Source organism: Pteropus medius, unplaced genomic scaffold (assembly GCF_902729225.1).
Source record: "Pteropus medius unplaced genomic scaffold, Ma_sr-lr_union100, whole genome shotgun sequence".
NCBI lineage: Eukaryota > Metazoa > Chordata > Mammalia > Chiroptera > Pteropodidae > Pteropus > Pteropus medius.
The window spans coordinates 716,984-740,858 of NW_024346692.1; the positions used below are offsets into that span (position 1 = coordinate 716,984).

At 36.9% G+C, this 23,875-nt stretch overlaps 1 protein-coding gene across 1 annotated transcript in view; it reads right to left on the minus strand.

Moving 5' to 3' along the window:
* DUSP16 (dual specificity phosphatase 16) overlaps positions 1 to 23,875 on the minus strand; it is a 69,654-nt gene that overhangs the window by 18,300 nt on the left and 27,479 nt on the right. Inside the window, exons 3-5 of the mRNA XM_039876373.1 lie at positions 18,883 to 19,476; positions 17,817 to 17,955; positions 2,226 to 2,389 (exon numbers count right to left, since the gene is read on the minus strand). Coding sequence (XP_039732307.1) covers positions 2,226 to 2,389; positions 17,817 to 17,955; positions 18,883 to 19,110 — 531 coding nt within the window. The 5' untranslated portion in view covers positions 19,111 to 19,476. The remainder of the gene's footprint in view (positions 1 to 2,225; positions 2,390 to 17,816; positions 17,956 to 18,882; positions 19,477 to 23,875) is intronic.

Consider the following 23,875-nt stretch of genomic DNA (forward strand, 5'->3'; position numbering starts at 1 on the left):
GAGGGAAAAGAAAAACAAAAGTATTCTTTTTGCTACCAATGACTTCTTATGGTCTTTTAGAGAGGAGCCATATCTTTGAAACATAAGTAAGAATTAATACATGCTGAGGGTATTGATCTGGTAGCCAAAAGCCACATGTGGCTGGCTACTGAGCACCTGAAATGTGGTTAGTCCACACTGAGATATGCAGTAACTATAAAATACACACCAGATTTCAAAGATTTACTACATAAAAAAAGTTAACTATTTCAATATATTTTGCTTGCATGTTGAAATCATAATCCAGGTATGTTGCAGGTATGTTATTAAAATTATTTTCACCTGTTCTGTTTTCCTTTTTTTAATAATGCTATTGGAAATTTTTAAATTATGGATGTGGCTTGCATTATGTTTCTACTAGACAGTGCTGAAATAAAACATGATATGGAAAAACCAGGCAAAGAAAATCTTAGTTGTGATTCAATAGACTCTTAAGATTTGTCAGTCCCTGATAACAGCGAGTTCCATTTTCCAGAAGATGAGTATTTCTGGTGTTATATAAACACAGGACTTAAAGCCAGAGTAGCTTGGGTCTGAGTTTGATCTTTGCCACTGACCAGCTTTCTGACAGTCTTCCATAACAACTTGCCCAAGTTTTTCACCCATGAACTATCAGACTCACTCTTCCCACTACAACCATTTCCTCTCAATGCATCTATGTATGTATCCAGTTTAGTATATATATAAAAGCCAGTTAAAACAAGAAAACCGTTTCCCTGTCCTCAAGTCCAAGTTCCAGTTTAACTGCTCTCACCTTGCCAGCACTCACACATAATTGTTAACTGACATATTTGTTAAACCTGGAAAAGGTATGTAGCAAAATGAACTTGCCATTTAATTTAATGTCAAAGTAACTAAGATGATATGTAGCACAATTACTTGTGAAATTACCTGCTGGCTGACTGGTTAAGTTTTACTGGGGTAATTGTAAACAGGATCCCTAACTAGGAATTTTATTTTCTGATCTGAAGATTAAATAAAGCATCTTCAGCTTTACCCCAGGGAGGCATGTGACTTTAGGAAATTAATTTTGCTTTCTGTGACATAGTTTGCTTATCTCTAGAAGAGAATAATCATCACATGCTTAAGACATTGTGACCTCACCAGAAACGCTAAGTATATGCATAAGCTATCAAATTTCAAACAGGCAGATCTCAGTGGAAGAGCTGATTTATTAACAAGTGTCGAGGTAAAATTTTGAAGAGGCCGGAGTTTTGAGAACAAAAAAGAAAAAAAAAATGCTTCATTGCTGCCCAATTGGTTATTATTTTCCTCCTGGAAAGCCTGGCTTTCCCTTTGCTAAAGCAAGCTAATCTCGAAGCTTATTTTATAGACAGCCCAATTCTTTCAGTTCTTCAAGGAGAAAATGTTAAGGTACTGCCTTCATATAGGAAAGCAATTCTTGTAAATCACCAACAGCTGAATCAGTATCTTTGCTTTTTAAATTAGAGATGATGTAAATAAGAGGTTTTAGAAAAAGTCACTTTTGCAGACAGCACTGTTTTCTGGCACTGCTGGTTAAGAACGTATAAGCTATGGAGGCAGACAAATTTTAGTTCTACTACAGTTGTTATGCTTGTACCATTATGACAGTGGCCTTGATCGACATGGGTTCCTCTACTGGACACATCTTGTCTAGTACAGCCCACGTCCTTTCCAGCAAAAATCGATGCTCTTCCTTCTTTCTCAACAAAACTGCTCCAATAAGCCTCAGACCATGTGGCTTAGGCCTCACCATCTTTTTACCACCTTCTCCCACCCCTCCAGCTAGTGGTCATGACGTCCTCAATCCAAGCTCAACCTGAGTCCCTTTCTAGCGTGCTGCGACAATTGTGTGAAGTCAGGAAGTATTAGCTGTCCTGAGTGTGTCCAATTATTATAGTAGAACAATGAATACGCTAAGAAAATAAGACTAAAATTCTGAAAAATCCTATCCTATTCCAAGTCTCTTGGACCTATGAGGAACAAGCAAATATAACAGTTTAGGTTTCCTATGGCAATCATTAACATCAAACAAAACGGCTCTCCAAAAGATGATGCAACTGCTCTCCAGTGGAGTCATAATGAGAATGGTATACTTTCTTTCTGGGAGCCCAGTGTGTCTGAAATGACAGCTAATGGGCATCGCTGTTTCTCTAGCTGCTAAGAGTAAACCCTGCAGTGAAGGATATTTTCAAAGCACCCACCTTGTTGAGGACGTCTCGCTGGCAGCCAAGATAAAGATTGGGAAGAATTCGAGTTGGCCCAATGTTGGCAACAGGTAAGCAAGGCTGAGAAATGCAGGTAGGAACTAGAGTGGATTTTCCTTCACAAAGGCCAGGGAAACAACGGGAGAACTCAGCAAATCCACCTAAGAATAAATAGCATAAAATTATGCCATGCACACAGATAACATTTGCTTCCCTCTCATCATCCTCCGTGTGAATATTTTTATTTTTTATTTTTTGTGAAATGTAAAGAGGATTTAAGCTAAGTAGCAAGTAAGCAAGGCAAGACAATTTATTCACAGAAACAAAATGGGGATGTAAGAAATGTGAACTGGGACCAGATGGTATTTCTTCAAGATAAAATTGATCAAGAAAAAAATTCTTTCTTAAGTTTAAATCTTCCTACTATACAGGGTTTTGCTTTGTTTTGTTTTTGTTTTTTTTTAATTGCAAAGGTATCACAAACATACTCAGCTCTTGCAAATATTCTCTATGTCAAGTTCTTGAGATTCCCTGGGCAATTTGACAAGGTTTCCATAATTACCACTGACTTCTGGGGTCTCCTGTTCATTTTGCTGAGCACTATAAAGAAGTGCTGACAGACACTAATTGGTTAGGCTACATGACGGCATTGTGGTAAGATTCCTTGACTCACAAAAATTCTGTTTTCTCCTATTCCTGTCCTTACAATGACCTGCTCTATGACCTTCATTAAGTCACAATCTTGCTACTTCTTAATGAAATCTATCTAGCCATAGGAGGCACTCTTACTTTCTCTGGGAAAAGAAAAAATGAATAAGGTCTTCGCTGGGTTCCAGATAAATCCCCTGCTATCCAAAGCCTCACTACTCACTAAGTTCAAACTCAGGAACCAAAGAAATTTGGATCACAGAGAACACTTATATATTTTAAATACTATTTAATTAAAAAATAATTAACATGTCAAAGTCTTATTAGAAGACAAGGCAGCCCCGATATTACCTCTTTAATCAAGCCTTAAACAAGACCCTAAAAGTCTCATAAATATTTATGACATCCATAAATCCATTTCCTTAAGTTACACTCTATCAGTATTTAATCAACTACCAGAAATATACAAAATATGCCCTCAAACAAAAATGCAGAAGTACAGGGTGTTGAGAGGGAGTGCCATCCCTTATTCGTCCCTGTATTTATGTTCAACTCAAGCATAATCTGCTGGACTCCTGTGTCTGTTTGCTCAGTATAAGTTCCATAATACAGCAAGCTAGGATGGCGGGAAGTCAGTGACAACTACGCCATCTGCAAAATAGAAAAGTTAGCCTCCAGCCTGACTAAGTATCTGCACTGTTTTACTCATAAGCAGTTTGCTTGCTAAAGTGCTTAAGGTAACCTGATGGAAAGAATAGGTGGTTCCATTATAGAAACCCCAAATTCCTTTGTGTGACAGATCCTCCAAGTCCTCGAGATCTTTACCTGCACGTTTCCATGGTTTCATTTCTTACCTTTTCCAACCATGACCTTCAGCCATACAAAACTTATTTCACACTTTCATTCTCTTCTCCCACCCAGGAATACCAACACCACCACCACCACCACCACCACCACTCCACTCCGTGCCTGCACATATCACATATAAACCACACATATACAAGTCCACGATTATGCAACAGAGAAAGTAGAGCACCAGGCTCTTATATATACCAAGTCCAAATCCTACCTTCACCACTTTCTAGTTGTCTGATTTAGGCAAGCTATTTAAGCCCTCTGGCTATTAGTTTCCTCATCTATAAATAGGGCTAATGATCATACCTACCTCATATTGTTGAAAGGATCAGTTAACACATCTAAAGTACTTTGTGCCCAACACATAGTAAGTACTCTACAGGCATCAGTAATGATTATTTCAACAAGGTGATCATACATTTAGAACCAGCCTCAACTGTTGAGGCCTTTCTCCACCCCTGACCTGCAGCTAGTTGTTTAGCTACACCTTGTTAGGATTCACCAGACACACAAAGTGAAAAAAGCAATGCTTCTAAGATTATATTTCCCAAAGTGTGCTCCAGAGTGCTGGTGTCCTGAAGGAAGCTGATAGATGAGATATTGGTCCAAAAAGTAAGAGAAATACAGCACATCATATCTCCCTGGAAGAGTCAGACAGCACATTAAGGACTCTGAAAAGAATCTCCAAAGAAACTAGTTTAATTTTATTAAACTCAAGTAAGTTTCCCAAACTTATTTGACCATGGAATTCCCCTCCCATTTCTCTCCTAAAATCTATAAATAACCAGAACTCATATTTAAAGGAAATGCTATACTAGGGCCGCTGCAACTACAGAAATGCAGTCAGAATTCCTACATCTACAAGTATAACCCACAGACAATCTCAAAAAAGGGATCAGCCAATGCTGGCACATGTATATGATTGCCACTGTACAGGATTTACAATTTTGTTTCTATTACTGTTTTGTTCCTTTTCAGCCTCTCTAATTGCATAACACAGTTATTTAAGGTGAAGTTTTTTCCCCCAAAGTAGTTCTTATAACAACAAATGTTAAAAAGTCTCATCATTCTTTGCCCATCTTATACCTACCAACAAAATAACTGAAAGGCACTATTTTAATTATAATTTAACTATATTAGTTTAAATTTTAACTTCTATTAACTTCTGTAGTTCTGGTGTTTCTCTAAAGAACTGTTTCCATTTTTTTTTTTTTTTCCTATTCTGGCTCCAGTTTATGGGATGGTCTCTCTTATTTAAATCCAACAAAACAATATTCCAGTAAATATTCTCAGAAAAAAGAGAAACCAAATAATCCAAGGAAACTAAAATTCCATTTTAAATTTATAAGTAATCATACTTTCAAATAATACAAATAATCAGAGAATTATCGAACATTTACTATGTGACACGCATTGCTCTAAGCAGTTTACAAGTATTTATTCAATCTTTACAACTACCCTATAAGGTAGGCATTATTTCCATTTTACAGATTTAAAAAATAGAGGTTCAGAAAGACAGAGGGTACTAACTAGAAGAGACAGGACATGAGCCCCAGCAGTCTGACTTGAGACTGTACCCTCAATTTGCTGTGCTATATCATTTCTTTAAATACTACGGGATTAGCTCTCTCTAGGATGTGGGGACGCCTGCATATTTATGGGATCCTCCTCTCACTGGCAGTGACCTGCCAGGTCTAAATAGCAGGCTAAAAAGGGCCACAGGCCTCTTCCAAACTGACAGAAGAGCCTTGCTGCCCCAAAGCCATAAGGTTCAAAAGCTTCAATGACAGAGAAAAAAGGGGAGGAGGTCTGACATGATCAGAGGCACAAGATTCTTTAAATGCACTTTGCATGATGAACTAGTTGAAACAAATATAGTCACTGGTTTATTCATGATCAGTTCATGACTTTCCGGCCATCCTCCACAGATCATCTCAGAGAAGATACAATTTTGCAACAGTCCTAAATTGAGAGCCAGCCAGCCTGGGCTGTTTAAGGTCCGGCTCCATCATTAATCAGTACAGTGATCCTAAATCACTTTAACATCAGTGGATCACAAAAATGAGTAAGGTTCTAGAAAATTCTAAGACAGAGAACAGAAATAAATGAGAGAAAAATGGTATTCAGCTTCAAAACAAAACCCAAAAGACAAACAACACAGGAATAATACATTATAAACCACATTACAAAACAAAAGGAAACTTTTTCTACAAAATTTTTCAACTAATCTCTAGCACAAACACGAACAGCTTTGAAATATTTAACAGATTTTGCTGAAATCAGAGCATTCATTTAGTGTTCAGTCTGGCTTGAAATGTCCCAAACTATGGCTCCTAGTCACTTGCAGAAAAAACTACCTCAGCCAAAGGGCACATTTTCCCTGATCTTTATCTATGACAATGTTCCACTCTGCTAACATCCTCCTTCATTGACAGTTTTTTCCATTCACTGACCTTTCATTCATTGCTGTACTCTAGTGACCCCAGTTTCATTTCATTAATTAACAACAGATGAGACATTGCCTGATTTCCCCGAACCTTTGAAAAACTATCTGTGGCTTCATCAGCAACTCAGTTTTGAAATGTCTAAAATGTTCCTCTTCCTCTTATAAACTCAATCTAATAAGAAGAAAAGTACAATTCATTTATGTAAACTTTTTGTTACAAATGGCTGACACACAGAATAGAGTCATCTTATCTGTCCTTGTCATAGCTGTGGGCTGACCCATAGACTCCACAGGAGATTACATTATGGAAGACATAACATCAGTTTATTATCCTCCTTTGTTCACTGTGAAAGTAGTACTGAAAAACTGATAAGCTTCTTGAAAAAGTTTTAAAATATTTTTAAAGTTGTTCAAGGTTTTGACTCACCATCCAATCTTGCCAAGTTTCTCCTATCCCTAGATTTAATGCTGTTTATCATCTGGGAATGTATAAAATAAAAAACATATAAGCCATATGTGCTTCCCTAAGACAGACCTGCATTTAGAACAGGTGTAGTTGCTAGGCCTCCTTATGCCAGAAGGATTTAAGAGGAAGGAAGACACATACGCAGACACCCCTGGCCTGTAGAGAAATGGGGATGGGAGACGGGCAGACAGAGGTGTGTAGACATTTGGCTTCTACAGATTTGGATGGACAGACATACTGCAATGTTAAAAATCAATATTTCTGTTTATTAGTATTTCACAAATCTAACCAGTAGAATGAATGTTTATAAATAAAGACATATATATTATTTGGACAGAGAAAACATTTGGTTTTCTTAAAGCTTAAAGGCATTCATAATTTATGTATTACTTTATTGTAATTCAGCCAAGAAAAAAATCTTTCCCTTCAGTGTACCTCCTTCACAATTCCATTCATAAATACCATTTTCTGTAAAAGCTAATGTGAACCGCCATTCAATTTTCAGAGAAAAAAAAGACTCTGCCAAGTAAAATAAAATACATACAACAATTCTACTAAATAATTCCAGTTAGTCATTCTTTTCCCTCTGACCCTTGCCATCAGTTAGAAATCAGTGTTTCTTCTTAAAATGAAAGAATGTTTACATAATAAACAAAAGTAGCCCTTTACTACAGCTTAGTGATGTTAAAAAAATATTTCTAAATCTCAAATTCTAAAATGGATCCCTATTCATCAAACTAGAGATAAATGTTAATTTCATTATTTCTCCCTACAGGAAGAAATTAGTACTTCTCTACTTATGCTTCAGTTCAAATAGGTGTGCAGAGTTGGCCTAAGTGGGAGGGAAGAATTAAAGGCAATGTCCTCCCATTTTGTGAATGGATTCCATGGCTATATACAGAAATAGCATATACACAAAGCTCTACTTTATGGGAGACTTTTTTTAAAAGTCACAGCAAATTTAATTTTTGTATATTAAACCATTTTCATATAATTTATAGTTTCATAGTTTTTAAATATAGCTCTCATGGAGTTTAATCCTTGTATAAAACAAAGACTCCCTTTTTGTGACATAAATATAACCCATTCATTTACTTATTCTAGAATGTATGTGAAAGATTTATGTGGAATATACCTGCACCTGTAGAGAAAACTACAGTTCTTGCCATACTGAAACTAAAATCTGCTGCTTTGCTATTGCACAAAGGAGACAACCCTAATATTAAAAATTGAGATGTTGAAATGTATATTTCACAATAAGTGATATATTTTAATTACTTTAAGAGTAATTATTTTCTGCTTTAGTCTGAAGTGACTGATTCAGGCGACTTTGTTCTCTAGCAACTTAAAAATTTAAAAAGACTTAAGTATGGTTAGAATTCTTCCAGGGTCAGCAGACTATACATGGAGAGTTGAAATAAAAACAAAAATTAAAGCAACATAATTTTGTATCCCCAAAGAAAGCAAACAAAAATATGTGACTGTCATATTCCAATACATATAGGTTGGTCTGGGCAAGCCATGCCACACAGGTTTGATAAATCATTTCTAGGAAGGTGGAGAGCATATCATGGTTTTCTCAATGACATTAGCAACATTCCATTGATGTCCCATCTACTCAAGTCTCCACTGAGCAGCACTGAATCAATAAGCAGCACTAAAAAGAAAAATCCCAAGTGATATAAAGCATTAATTTTAAACTCTTATTCCATCCACTCCATCCACTCAAGAGGAAAGCGGACAAATATACACTTCTGCAGAGACCCTCCAGGAAGCATGACAAGTGACCTACATCTCATAAAACTTGTCCCATAAATAACAAAAAAGTTCACTCTATATTAAGCAACTCTATAATCACCTGGCACAACAGGGGAGTGAGAAATTCTAGCTAATCTAAAATTTAGATTCACACAGTTATCATATACGCAGTAAGTGAATTTTAAAATTTCAAAGTACTAGTATTAAAATAATCACCAAGTACTAAAATAATGCAACTTACAACTTCTTGTGAATACCTAAATGTTATTATTCCTCAAGATAACGTTATTTAGTCAATTCGATTGGCAAAATCCAGAAGTGGTGTTTAGTAGAGTTTTCAGAAGATGTAGTGATATTTTTACTATTTTATTGATCTTTCAAATTGGCACTACACAGCTATGCCCAGAAATTCCTTCCCTAAAATGCACACACAGAGCTAGGCAGGACTCTTAATAAATGCTCTCATACAAATATTGGTTGAAGAATATAACCAAACTAACCAATCAAAAGGGATGTGACCAGAATCCACCACTTGGCTCATAAAATCCGCAAGTGCACTAAGTAGGAAAGCCAGCTTCACAGAGGCAACCCTGACTGGTCTAGTAACGTTAAGATAGGAAGACAACAGCCAAGCAAACAGCACCCTGGGACATCCTGAGAATGATTCAGATGCCTCTACTTTCATCAGCACGAAAGGGGAGGTTATTAAGGGGAGATCGCATTTGCTCATTTTCACCTGAAAATCAAAGATTTCCAAGTCTGTGTTTTTGGGCTTCATGTCCCAAACTCCAATCAAACCTTTTCAATCCCCTTTGGTCATTTTCACTTGAAAGACTTATTAACACTTTTTAAATAAATTCAAAGCCATCATCTCCCTCTCATTCTGCATTCCTGTTCATGTGAGCCCCATTCTCCCAGGCATCTCAGCAACATTCAGTTGGTACACCTACAAACTGACTTACTTTTATAATGTATTTTCTATCTATTTTCCTGCTACCACCCTAGCCCATCACCTTTGTACTTCATTCTTAGATAAATTCATTAACAGCTTTCTCTGATCCACTTGTCCTTTTTCTAATGTTTCCACATGTCACAAGATTAAGAATTCTAAAATAAACTTTTGATGTATTCTCTGCTCCCAAATAGAATGAAACCCAAAATTCTTAGCCAAACATTCAAGATCCTTCGTAATCTAATCCCAACTGTCCAACCTAATTTTGCCTTACTTTTGGCAATTCAGTCCTTCCAATCCATTTTATATTTCCTTCTAAACCACAGGCAAGTCACACCTTTTCTACAGCAGCATATTCCAATTTTTACCATGACCAATAAAATACATTTTACAGTAAAGCCTCCTGAACACTCACCACTGAAACGAGTTTCAGATATACTCTCCCTTTACTGTGTGAGTTGCTCTCTGATAGCTTCAACACTGTTCTATTACATTTTTTAAAAAAAACTTTCCTGGCCAATGTATCTAGATACGGTCTTGTCAACTTAGAACTTCTATAAAATTAAGAGCAATCACCTGACAATAAGTAGTTACCACTGACCTGGTACTGTGAATTATATTTGTGTATTGGGACCTCTTACTTCTCTAGTTATAATACACTGTGAACTACTTGTGGATAAGAATTAAGTCTCACATTTATTTGTAATCATCTCAGCATTTAGCATAGTGCTTAGCACATAATTAGAATTCAATAAATGTTTATTGAATCCTTCCTTGTAACAATGAATAGCTGTTGATGGACATAAGTCTTGTATATTTTTGGTGTTCAAAAGGATTTCCTGATTCCATTCAAAGCCAAAAGCTATGTTGGCATGGGTGGGGGCCGAGAATCTGCTTCCTATTCTTAGACGACAATGTCCCAGAAGACTCTCAGGGTAAGAAAGGTGGCACAGGGAAAAAAAAAAAGACATTTTTCTGCTACTAAAGGAAAAAAAAGGTAGAATTGGTGAATGCTGCTTTGGTCATCCAAAACCAACACTGAATCCTCCTCGGTGTGCTTTTGCCATACCCAGGGAACTCTATAAGAAATGTGAAGAGAAAATTTTTGTCCCTAAGTGGCTCAAGGACTCCACAATGGTTTGGAGTCCCGTAATACCTCTACGTCTCAGAAAATCAGGAGATAATGCTATGAGTCAAAAGGAAAAGTATGAGTCTGGTCTCTGGAAAGACTCTTAAGAATCAAATTTGAGTAATGCATAAACTGTCCATGTATCATTACCATGGAACTCATTTCTCAGGCCTTTCCATGTGAAGCTCAAAGCTTTCTCATCTACTCTGCAGCAAGCTCTCCCATAAGACCACTTTTGTGTATTTTATTCTATGAACAGTCCTCATTTTTGACCAACTGCTTAGCTTCCCCAGAGGTTTCATAGAGCAGTGAGAAAACTGTTACCTGTACAGTCAACCAAACAGTAGAGACCATTAAATGAACAAACATTCATTTAATGAGCACCTACTGTGAGCTGAACAGAGTGCTAGATGATGGAGATAGTGGTGACCAAGACAGAGGCCCTCTCTGGAATTAACAGTTTAGTGGGACAAACTCGAACCAAATAATTAGAATAATTAACTAATTATGGTAGGTGGTCAAGGTATATATAACAGAGGAAACCAACTTTGCCTGATAGCTAGAGAAGGCTTAACACCTGAGTGGAGAAGAAGAGGAGAGGGCCTCTGTGAAGGCCCAGAGAGATTGATGCTATAGGCTTAGAACCACTGAGATAAGGCCTAATGAGCTAGAATAAATGAACAAACAAACTGAGGGCTTAACGCAGTATTAGATGAAGTTACAGAGGTAGGCAGGAGAGTAACTGAAGGGCCTTGTAAGTCAGCTAAGGACTTTAGAATTTATCCTAAGGGCACTGATGCATCTTAAACTGGAAAGTGATATAATCAGGATTACATTAAGAACATAAAATAAAAATATAACTTTGGCTATAGTGTAATGGATTGGAAGGTGGCGAGACAGAGGGTGTGAGAAGACCAGTTCAGAGGCTCCTGGAACAATGTGAGGGAGGGATGATGTTGACTTGACTTAGCAGAAGAGGAGGAGGAGAGCAAAGGTCAGAAGAAAAATCTAGTGATTGAGAGGTGACGTGTTGTCCCTAAATCGCCAATGGCTCACAATGCCCACCACAACAAAGTACAAATTCGCCCTGCTGGTTTAAAAGGTTTGCATAATTTGATTTCATTTCCTCTTAATTCTCATTTCTCCCCTTCACAAAAATCCACTCTAGTCTCTTGCTATCCCCTAAAATCTATGTTCATTCCTGACATTTTTAATCATGTTTCTCTCCCTCAGTTAGCATACCAAGGACCCTCCCCACCCAAATCTTACTCATCTTTTAAGGTTTGATTAAAATCCCACTTGTTATCAAATCTTCCCCAACTTTTACAGACTATACCAAGTCATTCCTTATCACTATGTCACATATACTTCAGCACATTATCACATGCTTCTGCTTTCTCCACTCTAGGTGTGTTTCACCAAATCAGCCACTAGCTTCTCAAGGGCAGGGGCAAGCCTTTTGCTTTTCTGGTATTCCACTCTCAGAGCCCAGCCCTGTGCCCAATCAGAAGAGTGCCCATCAAATACTGAGAGGCTGACTGAATGAAAAGGTCTGGACCTACCACTTCTCCAGAGCACACAGATAACATGACTGAGGCAAGAGAAAACTGATGTCACTGCTTTCATCTAGGCTGCTTTTGTCTGGTTTGTACAAAATATCAGGATGAGGAACTGAGGAACTATCTTTAGTTTGTTCTGCAGTTCATTTTTTAAAAGACACAGCCTTAGGCATTATATCTTAGCCACTGGTAGCTGGGAAGTAATATAAACTGGCTTACCACACGCTGGCAGGTAGCAATTGGAGAAAAGATGATCCAGTTAGAATAACCTCATGCAAACAGAAGCTCAGAACAGAGCCAGCAAATACACAGCAACCAGTGAGCAAAATAGCACCTGTTTTTAGTCTGTTTTCAGTGGCACTCAGTCACTGTGGCTTTTTAAACACAAAATAGCCAATTCCTGAATAACTACAGTACTTTTATTAAAATCCATTAATATTACTCTCTTTTACTAACTATTACAGGATTTGAAATGGAATAATTAAAGATTTCTCTTCTCTAGACAAAGGGACAGAAGAAATCCCAAACTAGGTAAAAGAACTGATAACAATAGCATGTACAGCAAAACCCATAACCAGAAGGTTCAGGTATTGCTATACTTCCACTAGGAAGGACAGTAATTGATACCATTAAACTAAAGCTATACGTTTATTACACAGAACTGCTGACTAAATCCAGATCCCCGTTAAACTGCAAATGTGTAGAGTCAAACACATTTTTATTCACTCCTAGCTCTAACTACCCTAGCAAATCTAACTCAAAACAAATATGTTTTTGGCTTTTAACTACAGCAAACCTTAAGACCTTAGCTGTATACAGAGACTAAATGTTTACAAAAGCCCTTAGCAGTGTACCTAACGCTGTACCTAACAGTAAGTGCTTAATTAATGGTAACTTCTATCATTACTCAGAGCTATACTTCAGCGCAGAACAGAGTAGTCAGACTTTTATTTGATGATCCCCTATGGCTAAAATAACTTAATGCTTTAAAATATTTTTACATACGGAATATTTTTATACATTGCTCATTTCATAAAATGTGAAGTAAGAATATGACTGAAATCTACAGAGACTGAGAGAGAGCTACTACAAAAAGAGCCTTTCAAGATAAGCCTGATCTGAAATGGGCACCCTTGACTGCCAGTCCAGCCTCCTGATGAAATTCCAGAAGACTCTGGAATTACTGCGGATATGGGCTTTGGGCGCACAGTAAGAAAAGTGAGGGCTTGAGAAAGTCACTCAAGGGCTCTGTTATTTTCCTCATCTGTAAATGAAAGGGCTGAAGTCTGTGATTCATTTATGGTTTTTTGCTGTAGGATTATCCTGTGCTGCATCACAGGATAAAAATGAGTGCTGCAGAATTTAAAAACCATTATGGGTCCTTTCTGCTGTTACTCAGAGTTATAACAGTAAGAAAAGAGAGGGGGAAATAATAGAACAGTATTTTTCATCTGTAAGGTGATCTTGATTTTTACTAAATTAACCCATTTATTTTCTTTTCTCTGTTAGCACAAAATAAAAGTCCAAATTCGATAGTTTTTCTCTTCTTTATTTATTTTCAATCTGGCACCCTCAGAAATATAATAGACAAAGGCAAGTAGAATAAAATGATACACAATGAATAAAAGGCAAGAAAAAATGATTTTTTAAAGAGAACTAGTTTTTTGAAGGTTAGTAAGACTAAAAAAAGTTACCAATAAGTCAACGTTGGCAACTTTTCTAACTCATAATAATTTTTTTACAGAAAGGCTACTTATATATAGAGATTCCACATGCATTATCTAGTATGATCCTCGCAATAGGATCCTCAGTTAAAAAGTCATTTTTGTGAGACAAATATTTGTCACACCCATTCTGTTATTCCATTAATTCAAATTCTTAAATCTTGTTTTTAAAGATGGTTGTAAGACATGTCTTTGACTGTGTTAATTATAACTGACTTTAAAATCAACAAAAGTGCAAAAATGTTTTGCCATTACCTATCCATCAATGATGATGGAGAACTTTCCAAAAGGATCTAAAGTCATTCATTTTTGCTAAGATGAGGTTGCTACTGATAATTAAACCCTTTATTCCTTGGGAAAGGTGAAACAATGCTATGATTTGGTTTGACTTAGTTATGGAGAGACTAATGCCTAAACAGAACAATCAATTTACATGTAAATATATACACATAAATTATTTCAACCATTCTCAATTCATACGGATTCAAGAACTTGTATTTTCCTATGAGTGGAAATAGATTCCTAGAGCTACTAGCTCTTTATCAAAGTTCAGTATTTAAGGATCACCAAAATTAGCACTAATTGCAGGGATATTTTTATTAAATCTTAAAATCATGTTTAAATTTACTTAAAGACTGAAATATTTTCATATTAAATACTTTTCCCATAGCAGCTATATGCTTGCTCTATCTGAATAAATACACTTTGGAAGTCGTTTATGTCAAAACAATCCCAAGCTCTGCTACACTTCCAGATTAGTTTCACAGCTGTTTACTACTATAATTTATATCCTAAACTAATAAATCATAAATAAAATATAAGTGGTATAAACCTACATGGAAGCCAACTTATATCAAATATCAAATATTTATTAAAAACTTAAGTGCTAGGCCTTGTGGGGAACACGAAGATGAACAAAAAGAGAATCAGTAGCGGAGTTAAGCTAAAAAATGAAAAAGTGACAATATAAGTTAAAGACGATTAAGATAAAAATGAAAGATTTGAGACACGATAGTATATGGCTATCGAATTAATCATTTTGTTCAAAATGCTGACTGGGCTTAGAAAAAGGGAAAGTTAGCCAAGCATGGGTCAAGGTCCTGAATGAATAGGCCCACGATGTGGCCAATATAGGCAGAGTTCATTGCAGAACCAGATTCAAAGTTTCAGGATAAGAAGGCTTGGAATCCAGGCTCACAGATAATCTGCTGTCAAAGCAGCTTTAAAGAACCTCTTTCATCTGTGGGGTAGAAGGTGAGTTTACCAGACTAGCCCTATCCCAAAAGCTGGACCTGGTCCATATTAACGAATTAAGCCTACTGCATTCCAGTAAAATTCCCCCTTACTCCAATGCCCCCTTCCTTCAGTAAGCCTTCATTTTTTTATGTCCACGTAACCATGTTCTACAGGTAAGTTTGAGTCTTCTCATATTTGGAGGAAAGAGATCATTATGATGCCTCTTCTATCAGCTCTTGAAGGGGAGTCCTCTCGTTCCCCTTCTCCAAAGTCATTTTTCTCTGGGTAAGAGCCTTGAGAATGGGAATGGACTTCGAGCCATGATTTTTCACTTCCATATCTAATGACTACAGAAATCATCCTACATACTTGATGCTCTCCTCTTGAATAATCTCAGAGTAGCTGAAAGCTTTAAACTGATGGAGAAATTACTCCAAGAAAACATTTTTTCTATTATCACATCCACATGAGGCTAACAAGCATCTCTAACTGCTGAAAGCAACAGGGGTAGTTTGTAGTTTTCTGTTGTACCTGCTGAGAAGCTAGTGTGTTTTTCAACAGTTATTCCCCCGACCCCCACCAAGCAAAATATTTAAGAAACATTTGTGGCCAAGTCTTTCTTTCTCACACTCCTGGAACGTCCTAAGACTAACTGGACCTTGGCAAAAAAACAGGCTGCCAAGAATGAAGGGCCATACCTTCCCCAGCATTCTCTTCCACTGAACCTCATTTTTCTGTCTAGTCTGTGAAACAGACTCACTAACCAAGGAAATTTTCAATTGGTCAGAGGCTTTCAGATGGTTGGGGAGGCTTTTAACCATCTAGAACTCTCTCTTAGGTGTCAAAAGAGATCTGGCTGCTCAGAAACTCCCAAACAAGGCAATTCAGTCTCTGAAGCCACCTCCTGAGCTAAAAGAAATACAGGATTCTAGGGTGTGATGATATGGTGCTATCAATACATTCAGTGTGGTTCTTGGTGCTACCGCGACAAACTTGTGTTTAAGCCTAAGGAAACATTTCCTTCATGAAGTGGGGATGTCAGGGTGTCCTGACTCAGTGTGTCATTCCATGTGTCCCTGGGGTTGATCTAGCTGATCGGACTGAGTCCTTTTTCTTCTTTGTCCAATAACTGGGCCTCCCAAAGCTATACATGACTAGTAAGAACCTTCCCAGGTAACAAAGGTGTGCTCTTTGGTAAAGAGGAGAAAGAGTATATAAGTAACTAAAATACCTGAGCTAGAAACTCAACATGAGCTCATTCCTCCACAGAATGTCTGCTTAGCTAAGTGTCAAGTCAGAGCACCCTCCACAGGGTAAAGTGTTTCAAACAAGAGTGAGGTGGTATAATCACTCTGCCATGAAGCACATCTTGGCATACCCATTTTAGGAAAAACTAGTCACATTAATAGGATTCCAAGGTAAAGTCCTTTATAGTGGCTACAACAAATATGAAATGAGTTCCTCAACTTACCAACTTAGTTTAGTGGAACTCTAATAATGGTTGTTGCATCAAACAGATTAATACTCCCAGTAAAAGAACCTATCAACAAGAGCCAGAACCAAAAACTGTAATTCTCAATTACAGAATTCTGAAAACTTCATTCTAAAGTAAAATGGCTTCACTTAAGCAAGCTAATAGATAGATCAGACAGAATCACAGTATAAACGAAAGTTATGGCAATAGATGATTTGAAAGAAACAGGAAACTATATGCTGGTTCATTGAGAACTGAAGCAAAGGCTGATAAGAGAGAACTGGAGATATGCAAATCTTACCTAAACTGCAGTATTTTGACAGTGTTCACATACCAATAACTGATTAATATTAAAACTGAAAAGTTTATACTTCTAACAATTGCCAATAACATCAAGTTCACTGTACCCTCCCTTGCAACAAAAGACTATTAAGGCGTGAAAATGATAGTATCGATATTTTTTTTTCTTAGATCACATTTTTTAAAGCCTATTACTGTGGTGGAAGCCTATTACTGTGGTGGAAGCTAACCAAACACAGAAGCTTTGTGTTAAAGGTGACTGTGCATTGTCAAACTGTATTCCTGCTCTGTGAGCCAGTGTGAATGAAAGAGCGTTAATAATGTCTGCAAAACAGGGGAAGCAAAGGATGAACATTCTGCTTGGGAATTGGATTAGATGGAACTCCCACGCCGCTCTCCTTTAAGGCTAATGTGAAATATTTAGCCTTCCCATACACTTTATAAATCGTCTGGCAGCTTAGCATTTGCAAGTTAAGATTTTTTTTTTTCAGTTGAAAAAACAAATGAAAATACACAAGTAAATAAGTTTTAAACTAGTCCCCCTAATTATTAGAAGACACAGTCTACACACATTCTCTCCCTTCCTCATTGTACACAATGTCTACAAATCGTGATCTTACTGCTGGAGTCTGCTTTAACTATAAATGTTTAATAACAGTTTGACATGGGAATACTGGTCTGCTTCTTGCTACAGCGGATGGGAACTAAGAGCAGGAGCTGAGATGTAGAGCATTTGGTGTTCTTAGATCACTGGTGAATGGGGAAATCCTGGACAGAAGCAGCTGGCTTTGAGCTATCTATACAGGCATAGAGATCTATTTATGTGGCCCTTCTAACTAATTAATACCAAGGGAAGAGATATTTGAGCTAAGTCAAAAATACAGTGGCCATTGTGGAAGAATAACAGTATTCGAATTCAATAGAACAGTTACGTCAATAAAAGCTATAAACAAATCATCAAAGTTGTGATGACTGAAATACTGCTTATTCGTGGAGCTCAAATCAGATTCTGAGTACTTTCAGTTCTACCACAAGCCTTACCTGCAAGCAGGTGAACGGAGCTGAAGCTCTTCTCCAGTTTACCCAGAAGTACAGTGAGAAAACAGTCTGAAGACAGAGAGGCAATATCTTGGGAGCTTTGATCATAAACTACAACCCTCTGACTGCAATCAATGTCAACCTAAAATGCAAATGTGAGGCTGTCAGGAAAGAAGGAAGGCGAGAAAAACAATCCCATAAACTAAAGGTGCTGAAGTGAGTAACTGCTTCCTGTTTTAAATTAATAATCTGAATAAAAATGAGAGGCAGTCAACACAGCATACAAATGGTTTAAATGCTTGTAAAAATCAACTTTTAAAAGGTGACTTGATGCTATTTCTGGTAGATGTGTTCAAAACTCCTTGGTTTTAAATCTTTAACACTATAAAAGGGTACGGCATGTAAAACAAGCAAAATAAACGATACTTGAATCAAAGAAATATTTTAAAAATGGTTTCTATATAACAAAGAAATCAGTTGTTTAATAAAATTAAAACATAAATTCATTTTTATTCCTGAATAAAAAAAAATAGCCTTACCTACCATAGAGATATTTTGGTATCCTAGGAATAACTCCTTTAAGATAATAAATACCCTTACGTCTTGACCAATATTATCTTACCTTTCCATAAATTAGTTTTTACTTTCTTTCCAAGCCAATAATTTCCTTTCAGTAAATTTGTAGATAATGCAAAATAGTGTATTAACATATTATCAATAATATCCATGCTATTACATATTAATATATAATTATCAATAATTATCAGTAACTTGTTAATTATAACTTTTTATTAGTATTTAAATTAATAAAACAATTTTAGCAAGTCATTAATGGGAAAACAGCACTTGACCAAGTTAAAACAAGTTAACCTCTCTGTATAGTTTAGAAATATTCTTAAATGTGACAATATGGTTAATAAATTCTTTTAAGGTATCATAAGGTATCAAAGCTTAAAAAGCAACCAAACTTCCTCAAATTATTTTCTCCTTTTAAAAAAATGAGGCTTCATTTAAAATTATTCCCAGTGTGTCCATTTATTTCAAAAGGAAAAAAAAATAAAGCATTTACCTTATGTTTTGCTGAATGCTGGATGAGTTCTGTAATTAACACTTTGTCCTGTTGCAATCTTCGCTTCATAAGCTTGGAACAGTTGATATTAATGGCTTCCAAAATGTGGGAGGTATTGTATTCCACAAATGGCCGGCTATCAATTAGCAGCACTTTTTCCGTTCCACTTTCCAGCAGAGCCACCAACCTCTCAGTAACAATTTGAGTTCCAATCATCTCATGGGCCATGACAACAATAAGTCCTCTTTTCCCACCTCCTCCTTTAATTTGCCACGATGATGTAATGGTGGTGTGCTCAAAGGCTCAGCCACTCCATTGTACTAAAAATGTATGAGGTCAGGCTGGTGGTGACTGGCAAAAGGAGAGTTAAACCCATTTTCAGCAAGAGCCCTCCAAGTGAATGTCTCTTTTTCTTTCCCGTTGATGTGCTCTTGCAAAGGACTCCTTCCACAAAGCAGCCCCTCACATTTGATTCATAAAGAGATGACTGAAATAACCATTCCACAACAAAAGATGCTTTGGGGCAGCCAGTGCATTACATCATTCTTTACCTTTGCTCCCTTGCTCCAACAGCTTGACACTGGACTGAAAAGCCTACATGAAGAGAAAAAGACAGACAGAAAACAAAACATGGGGTCAAAAAAAGAAAGAGCATCAGATTAGAGAGAGTGTATGATTCATAATATTTACTCCATTAATTTAATTCCATACTTGATGCACTGTTTCATTTGAACAAACAAACAAAAAGGACAATTATGGCTTCAGAAAAGCATACAAATGATAATTCAGTTTTACCTCAAAATATAAAAACTCAAAGAAAACAAGACATTCATGAATTATAATCGCCGGAGGCCCAGAACTAAATGAGTTATATAGCATGTTAATTTCATGCTATAGATAAAAAGCTGCTTGAAGTATTATTATTCCAAATGGGTTTCCTCCATTTTCTTTGCTAATTTCTTAAAAATAACACAAAGAATAATAGCCTAAGACCACAGTAGCAACCCCCCATTATTAGGACAAAAAAAAATCTTTTCTGATGGTTTGAGAATTACTATAATAGTAGGAGTGTGTGAGCATGCACATGCATGCACGCACGCACACCAAGGTGAAAACAGCACACACCCCTTTAAATTGCCCTCAGGAAGGGGAAAAGAGGAAGGAAAATGGACGTTTCTATAAATTTCTGCTGTCTTTTAAGGAAGAGGAGGAACAAAAATGGCTGATATTCTTGTCATATCAATGCTGAGCTAACTGATGAGGCCCGTGCTGTACCCAGCTCCATCCAAGGCAGTCTCAGCTATGACCCTGGCCAGTCCTCTCTTACTCCCACTCCTGGGAATTCCCTGACCCATCATACAGGCATACTCCTCACTTTCTTGTGCTTCATTCTTAAAGGAATGACTGATTCCTGCTTTAAAAAAATAATCTCACAACTTAACCTAGGATACCAGATGAACAACCTAGACATACTGAGCCCTTCGTACTGGACCCAGTGCTACTCTGTGCTTGACAAACTCCTAATTAACACTAGTTAGAGTTTAGTGCTGCTCATAGCTGGGATCTCAGCCTGACCTTCGATATTCTCAGATTCTTATTTCACCTGGTCCATCTCTGCTCATATAAAATCTTTCACCACATAAAACTAGATGTCAATGTTGGCATTCAACTTCTAGAGAATAAACTATTTGATGGCAGAGGTTTTATGTTATATTTCCTTCCTCCAGAGTGCTTTGTACATAAAATATTCAATTTACGCCGTTCTAAGTAAAATCTTCCTTGCTCCAAAAACAAATTAAAGATGCTGAATACATATCTGATCAACTGATTTCAGATCAGGATGGTAGAGCCCTCAAACATCACTGGGTCCTACTTCCTAATTTTAGACTTACAAATTAGAAACTGAAGCATGGAGAAGAAGTAGCAGGACATAAAGAGAAGTGGTCTTGCCATTTACATGTTACGTAACTCTGGACAAATGATATAGCCTCGCTGAATCACAGTTTCCTCATCTATAAAATGTAGGTATAATATTGGCCTTGCTCTTCACAAAGCTTGTTTTGAGGACAAAATTATCAAAGTTCTTTAAAGTAAGTAAAAAAAGCAAATATGTATCATATAGAAAAAGGACGGAAAATGGTGAACAGAGCCTTGCATCTGGAATCTAAAAGACACCACTCAGAAGGTAAAAACAGAAGCAATTCCATCCTCCTATAGTCCAACTTCGACTAAATTGTGTCCTTTATACAGAGGCAGACACACACAGTTAGGAGGCACCTCAGAATCATTTTATTCATCCCCACATTTTACAAATCAGCTCCATAGAATACATTTGTTCATTTCTTGTCTTCATTATATTAATGTATTTATTTTTAGTATAGCTTAATGGCAGTGAGGTACAAAAGTCACCTTTATCTTCAACGGAAGAAACTAGAGCAGAAAAATAGTCCTAGTCAATCAACTAATACACTTGCAAAGCACCTGTCAAAAATATAGCACTGAATCAAATCTTGACTGTTCAGTGACACAGTTCATAGCAATGTAAGGTCCTGTACTCAGATCATCTTATTCATAAACAAGGGCTTTTACTACTGGGTTACCCTGTTTTCCCCAAGTACCCGTTCCCATAATGAAACTAGACTGAGAAAGAATGACGTGACTTGTCCATGAGGGTGCCCAGGTGGCATATAAAGTGGAAATCAGAGAACAAGAGCAAGTTGACTCCAACAATGGCACTAAGTCTCCGAGTCTGATTGGCTCCATGCAGTGATAAAATCCGGATGGGACAAAGCAGTTATCTGGGTTAGCAGATCATGAGACAAAGAGAGGGAGAAGACAGCAAACATGCAAAAGTTGAATTAGAAAGTTCTCATCTTTGCTTCCCTTCAGCCAAATCTCATAAGCCCAAATCACTGAAACCAAAGATAGGGTAGGGCAAATCATTTTACTGGGCAAAAAAGGGTCATTCTTATCCAGAAAACCAGAGTCCGTAGTTCCAGATATGAAAAACCCTCTTTCCCTGACCAAGCAAAGGTCTGGTCAAAGTGACCCTAATATGAGGATGTAACTGAAGCAAAGGGGTGAAAGTGAAATGAGGATAAAGTTACACCCTTTTACCTTGTACCACGGCCAGTTGGAGCCCTCCTATTACATCTTTATGCTCAATGTCTGTTTTGTTGTCCCAGATCAATTATGCCAAGGGGGTATGGAGGGCGGGTAACAACAGCCTTAAATCCTTGTTTATTTACAGCTAGAGAATTTTGGTTAGTTAAGCCTTCATCCTGGGCTATAACTTTTAATTTAGAAATTTATCTGCATTCACTGTTCATGTTTCTAAGTTCGGGGGCATGTCTGTGACAGTTTTGTTTTCAAAATCTTTTGCATGAGGTAAGATTTAAAAGATGGCAAGAGGATATTTTATTGTTGGCAAAACCACTAAGCTAGACCTTACCCCAAATGTTTGCAAGAAGTCAAAAAAAAAAAAAAAACAAAATCTTAGACTGAACTATAAAGGCCCAAGTACATATAATAAAACCCAGGGCAGGCCTGTTTTGCTCTTTATCTATTTACTTGGTCAATTTTTAAAGTTTTAATTAATTTCTTTTCCATTTTTAATATATTAATAAGTTTTAATTAATTTATTTTCCATTTTTAATATATTCACATGACTCAAAAAATATATAAAAATACATACTATGAGTACATATAGTTTATTATATACCTGTTATACTCCAATAAAGCTGTTAAAAATTACCATATCAAAATTCTAATAAATATATTTAAGTGAAAAAAATAATACACTGAAAATCCTTCTCTCACCCTTGCCCTTCACTTGCCCAGGTCCTTCCCCAGCCCTCCGACTGGAAATCAGTTTCTTCTGATTTCTTCCAACGATATTTTTTTAAGTTAATACAAAATAAAACACAAATGTATATTCTTTTCCTTTTTTCAACTGTTTATACTATATATACACTGTTGTACATCTAGCCTTTTCTTTCACTTAAAATACTCCAATTTGAATGTGATACAATCTATATATACATGGGTCTTTTGTGCATGCACTACTGGAAATCTAAATAAAATCTATAGAAATACTTAACCTTAAAAGACAACTTTCCCCTTTCCCCTAGCTGTTTAACTGAAGGCCTAAAAGCTGAAGAAATTTCATAATAGTGTGTTTGAAGGGTCAGCATATTGTTTTATGGCATCCTAATGAGAGAGCATCCTCTATAACTACTCTGACTTAAGAGAAATTTAAAATCTAACTGCACATTATTAGATGTGTGAAATTGTGTTTTAAAGGATACCCTGCTGCAACTGTGGCTGTTTCCACACTTTTCTTAACATTACTGATGAGGTATGATATTTGGTAAAATATATTCAATATAAACACAAAAACAAACCAAAAACCACCCTCACCAAAGCCAAGAGGGCTATATGAGCTTCACATTTTTTTCAGCTGCTTATTAAAGTCTTTAATATTTCCTTACCCCAAAATAGAGGACACATACTCTGACAAGTGGTGGTAACAATGGGACAGACTGCGTGAAGCACTACTGCCATGGAGATAACACTGGGTAGCACTGTAAAATCCAGCCACCTCTCACCAACTCACAGAACTGCTGAGAGAACCCACTCCTATCAGAAGCTCAGATTGTTTACACACATCTCAAGGATCCACAGGAAAAGGCAGGAAGAGCAGCCATCCTTCAAAGACTAAATTGAATGCCTTTGCTTCAAACACAGGCTAGCCAAGGCAGAGTCCAGATCTGTGAGAAACCTTCACCAAGTTTCTGCTAAGGAAGAGCACTGTACTCTTGGGACTGGCTCAACTGCAGCCACCATCTTTCCTTCTTAGCACTGCCTCCTGTTTATGCTCACCTGTTTCACCAGCTTCCTCTTCCTTAATCCACCTGAACAATCCTCCTCAAGGCTTCCCTCCTTACCGTCCTCTTTCCTTCTACCAAACCGTGTATCTATGTTAGACACACCT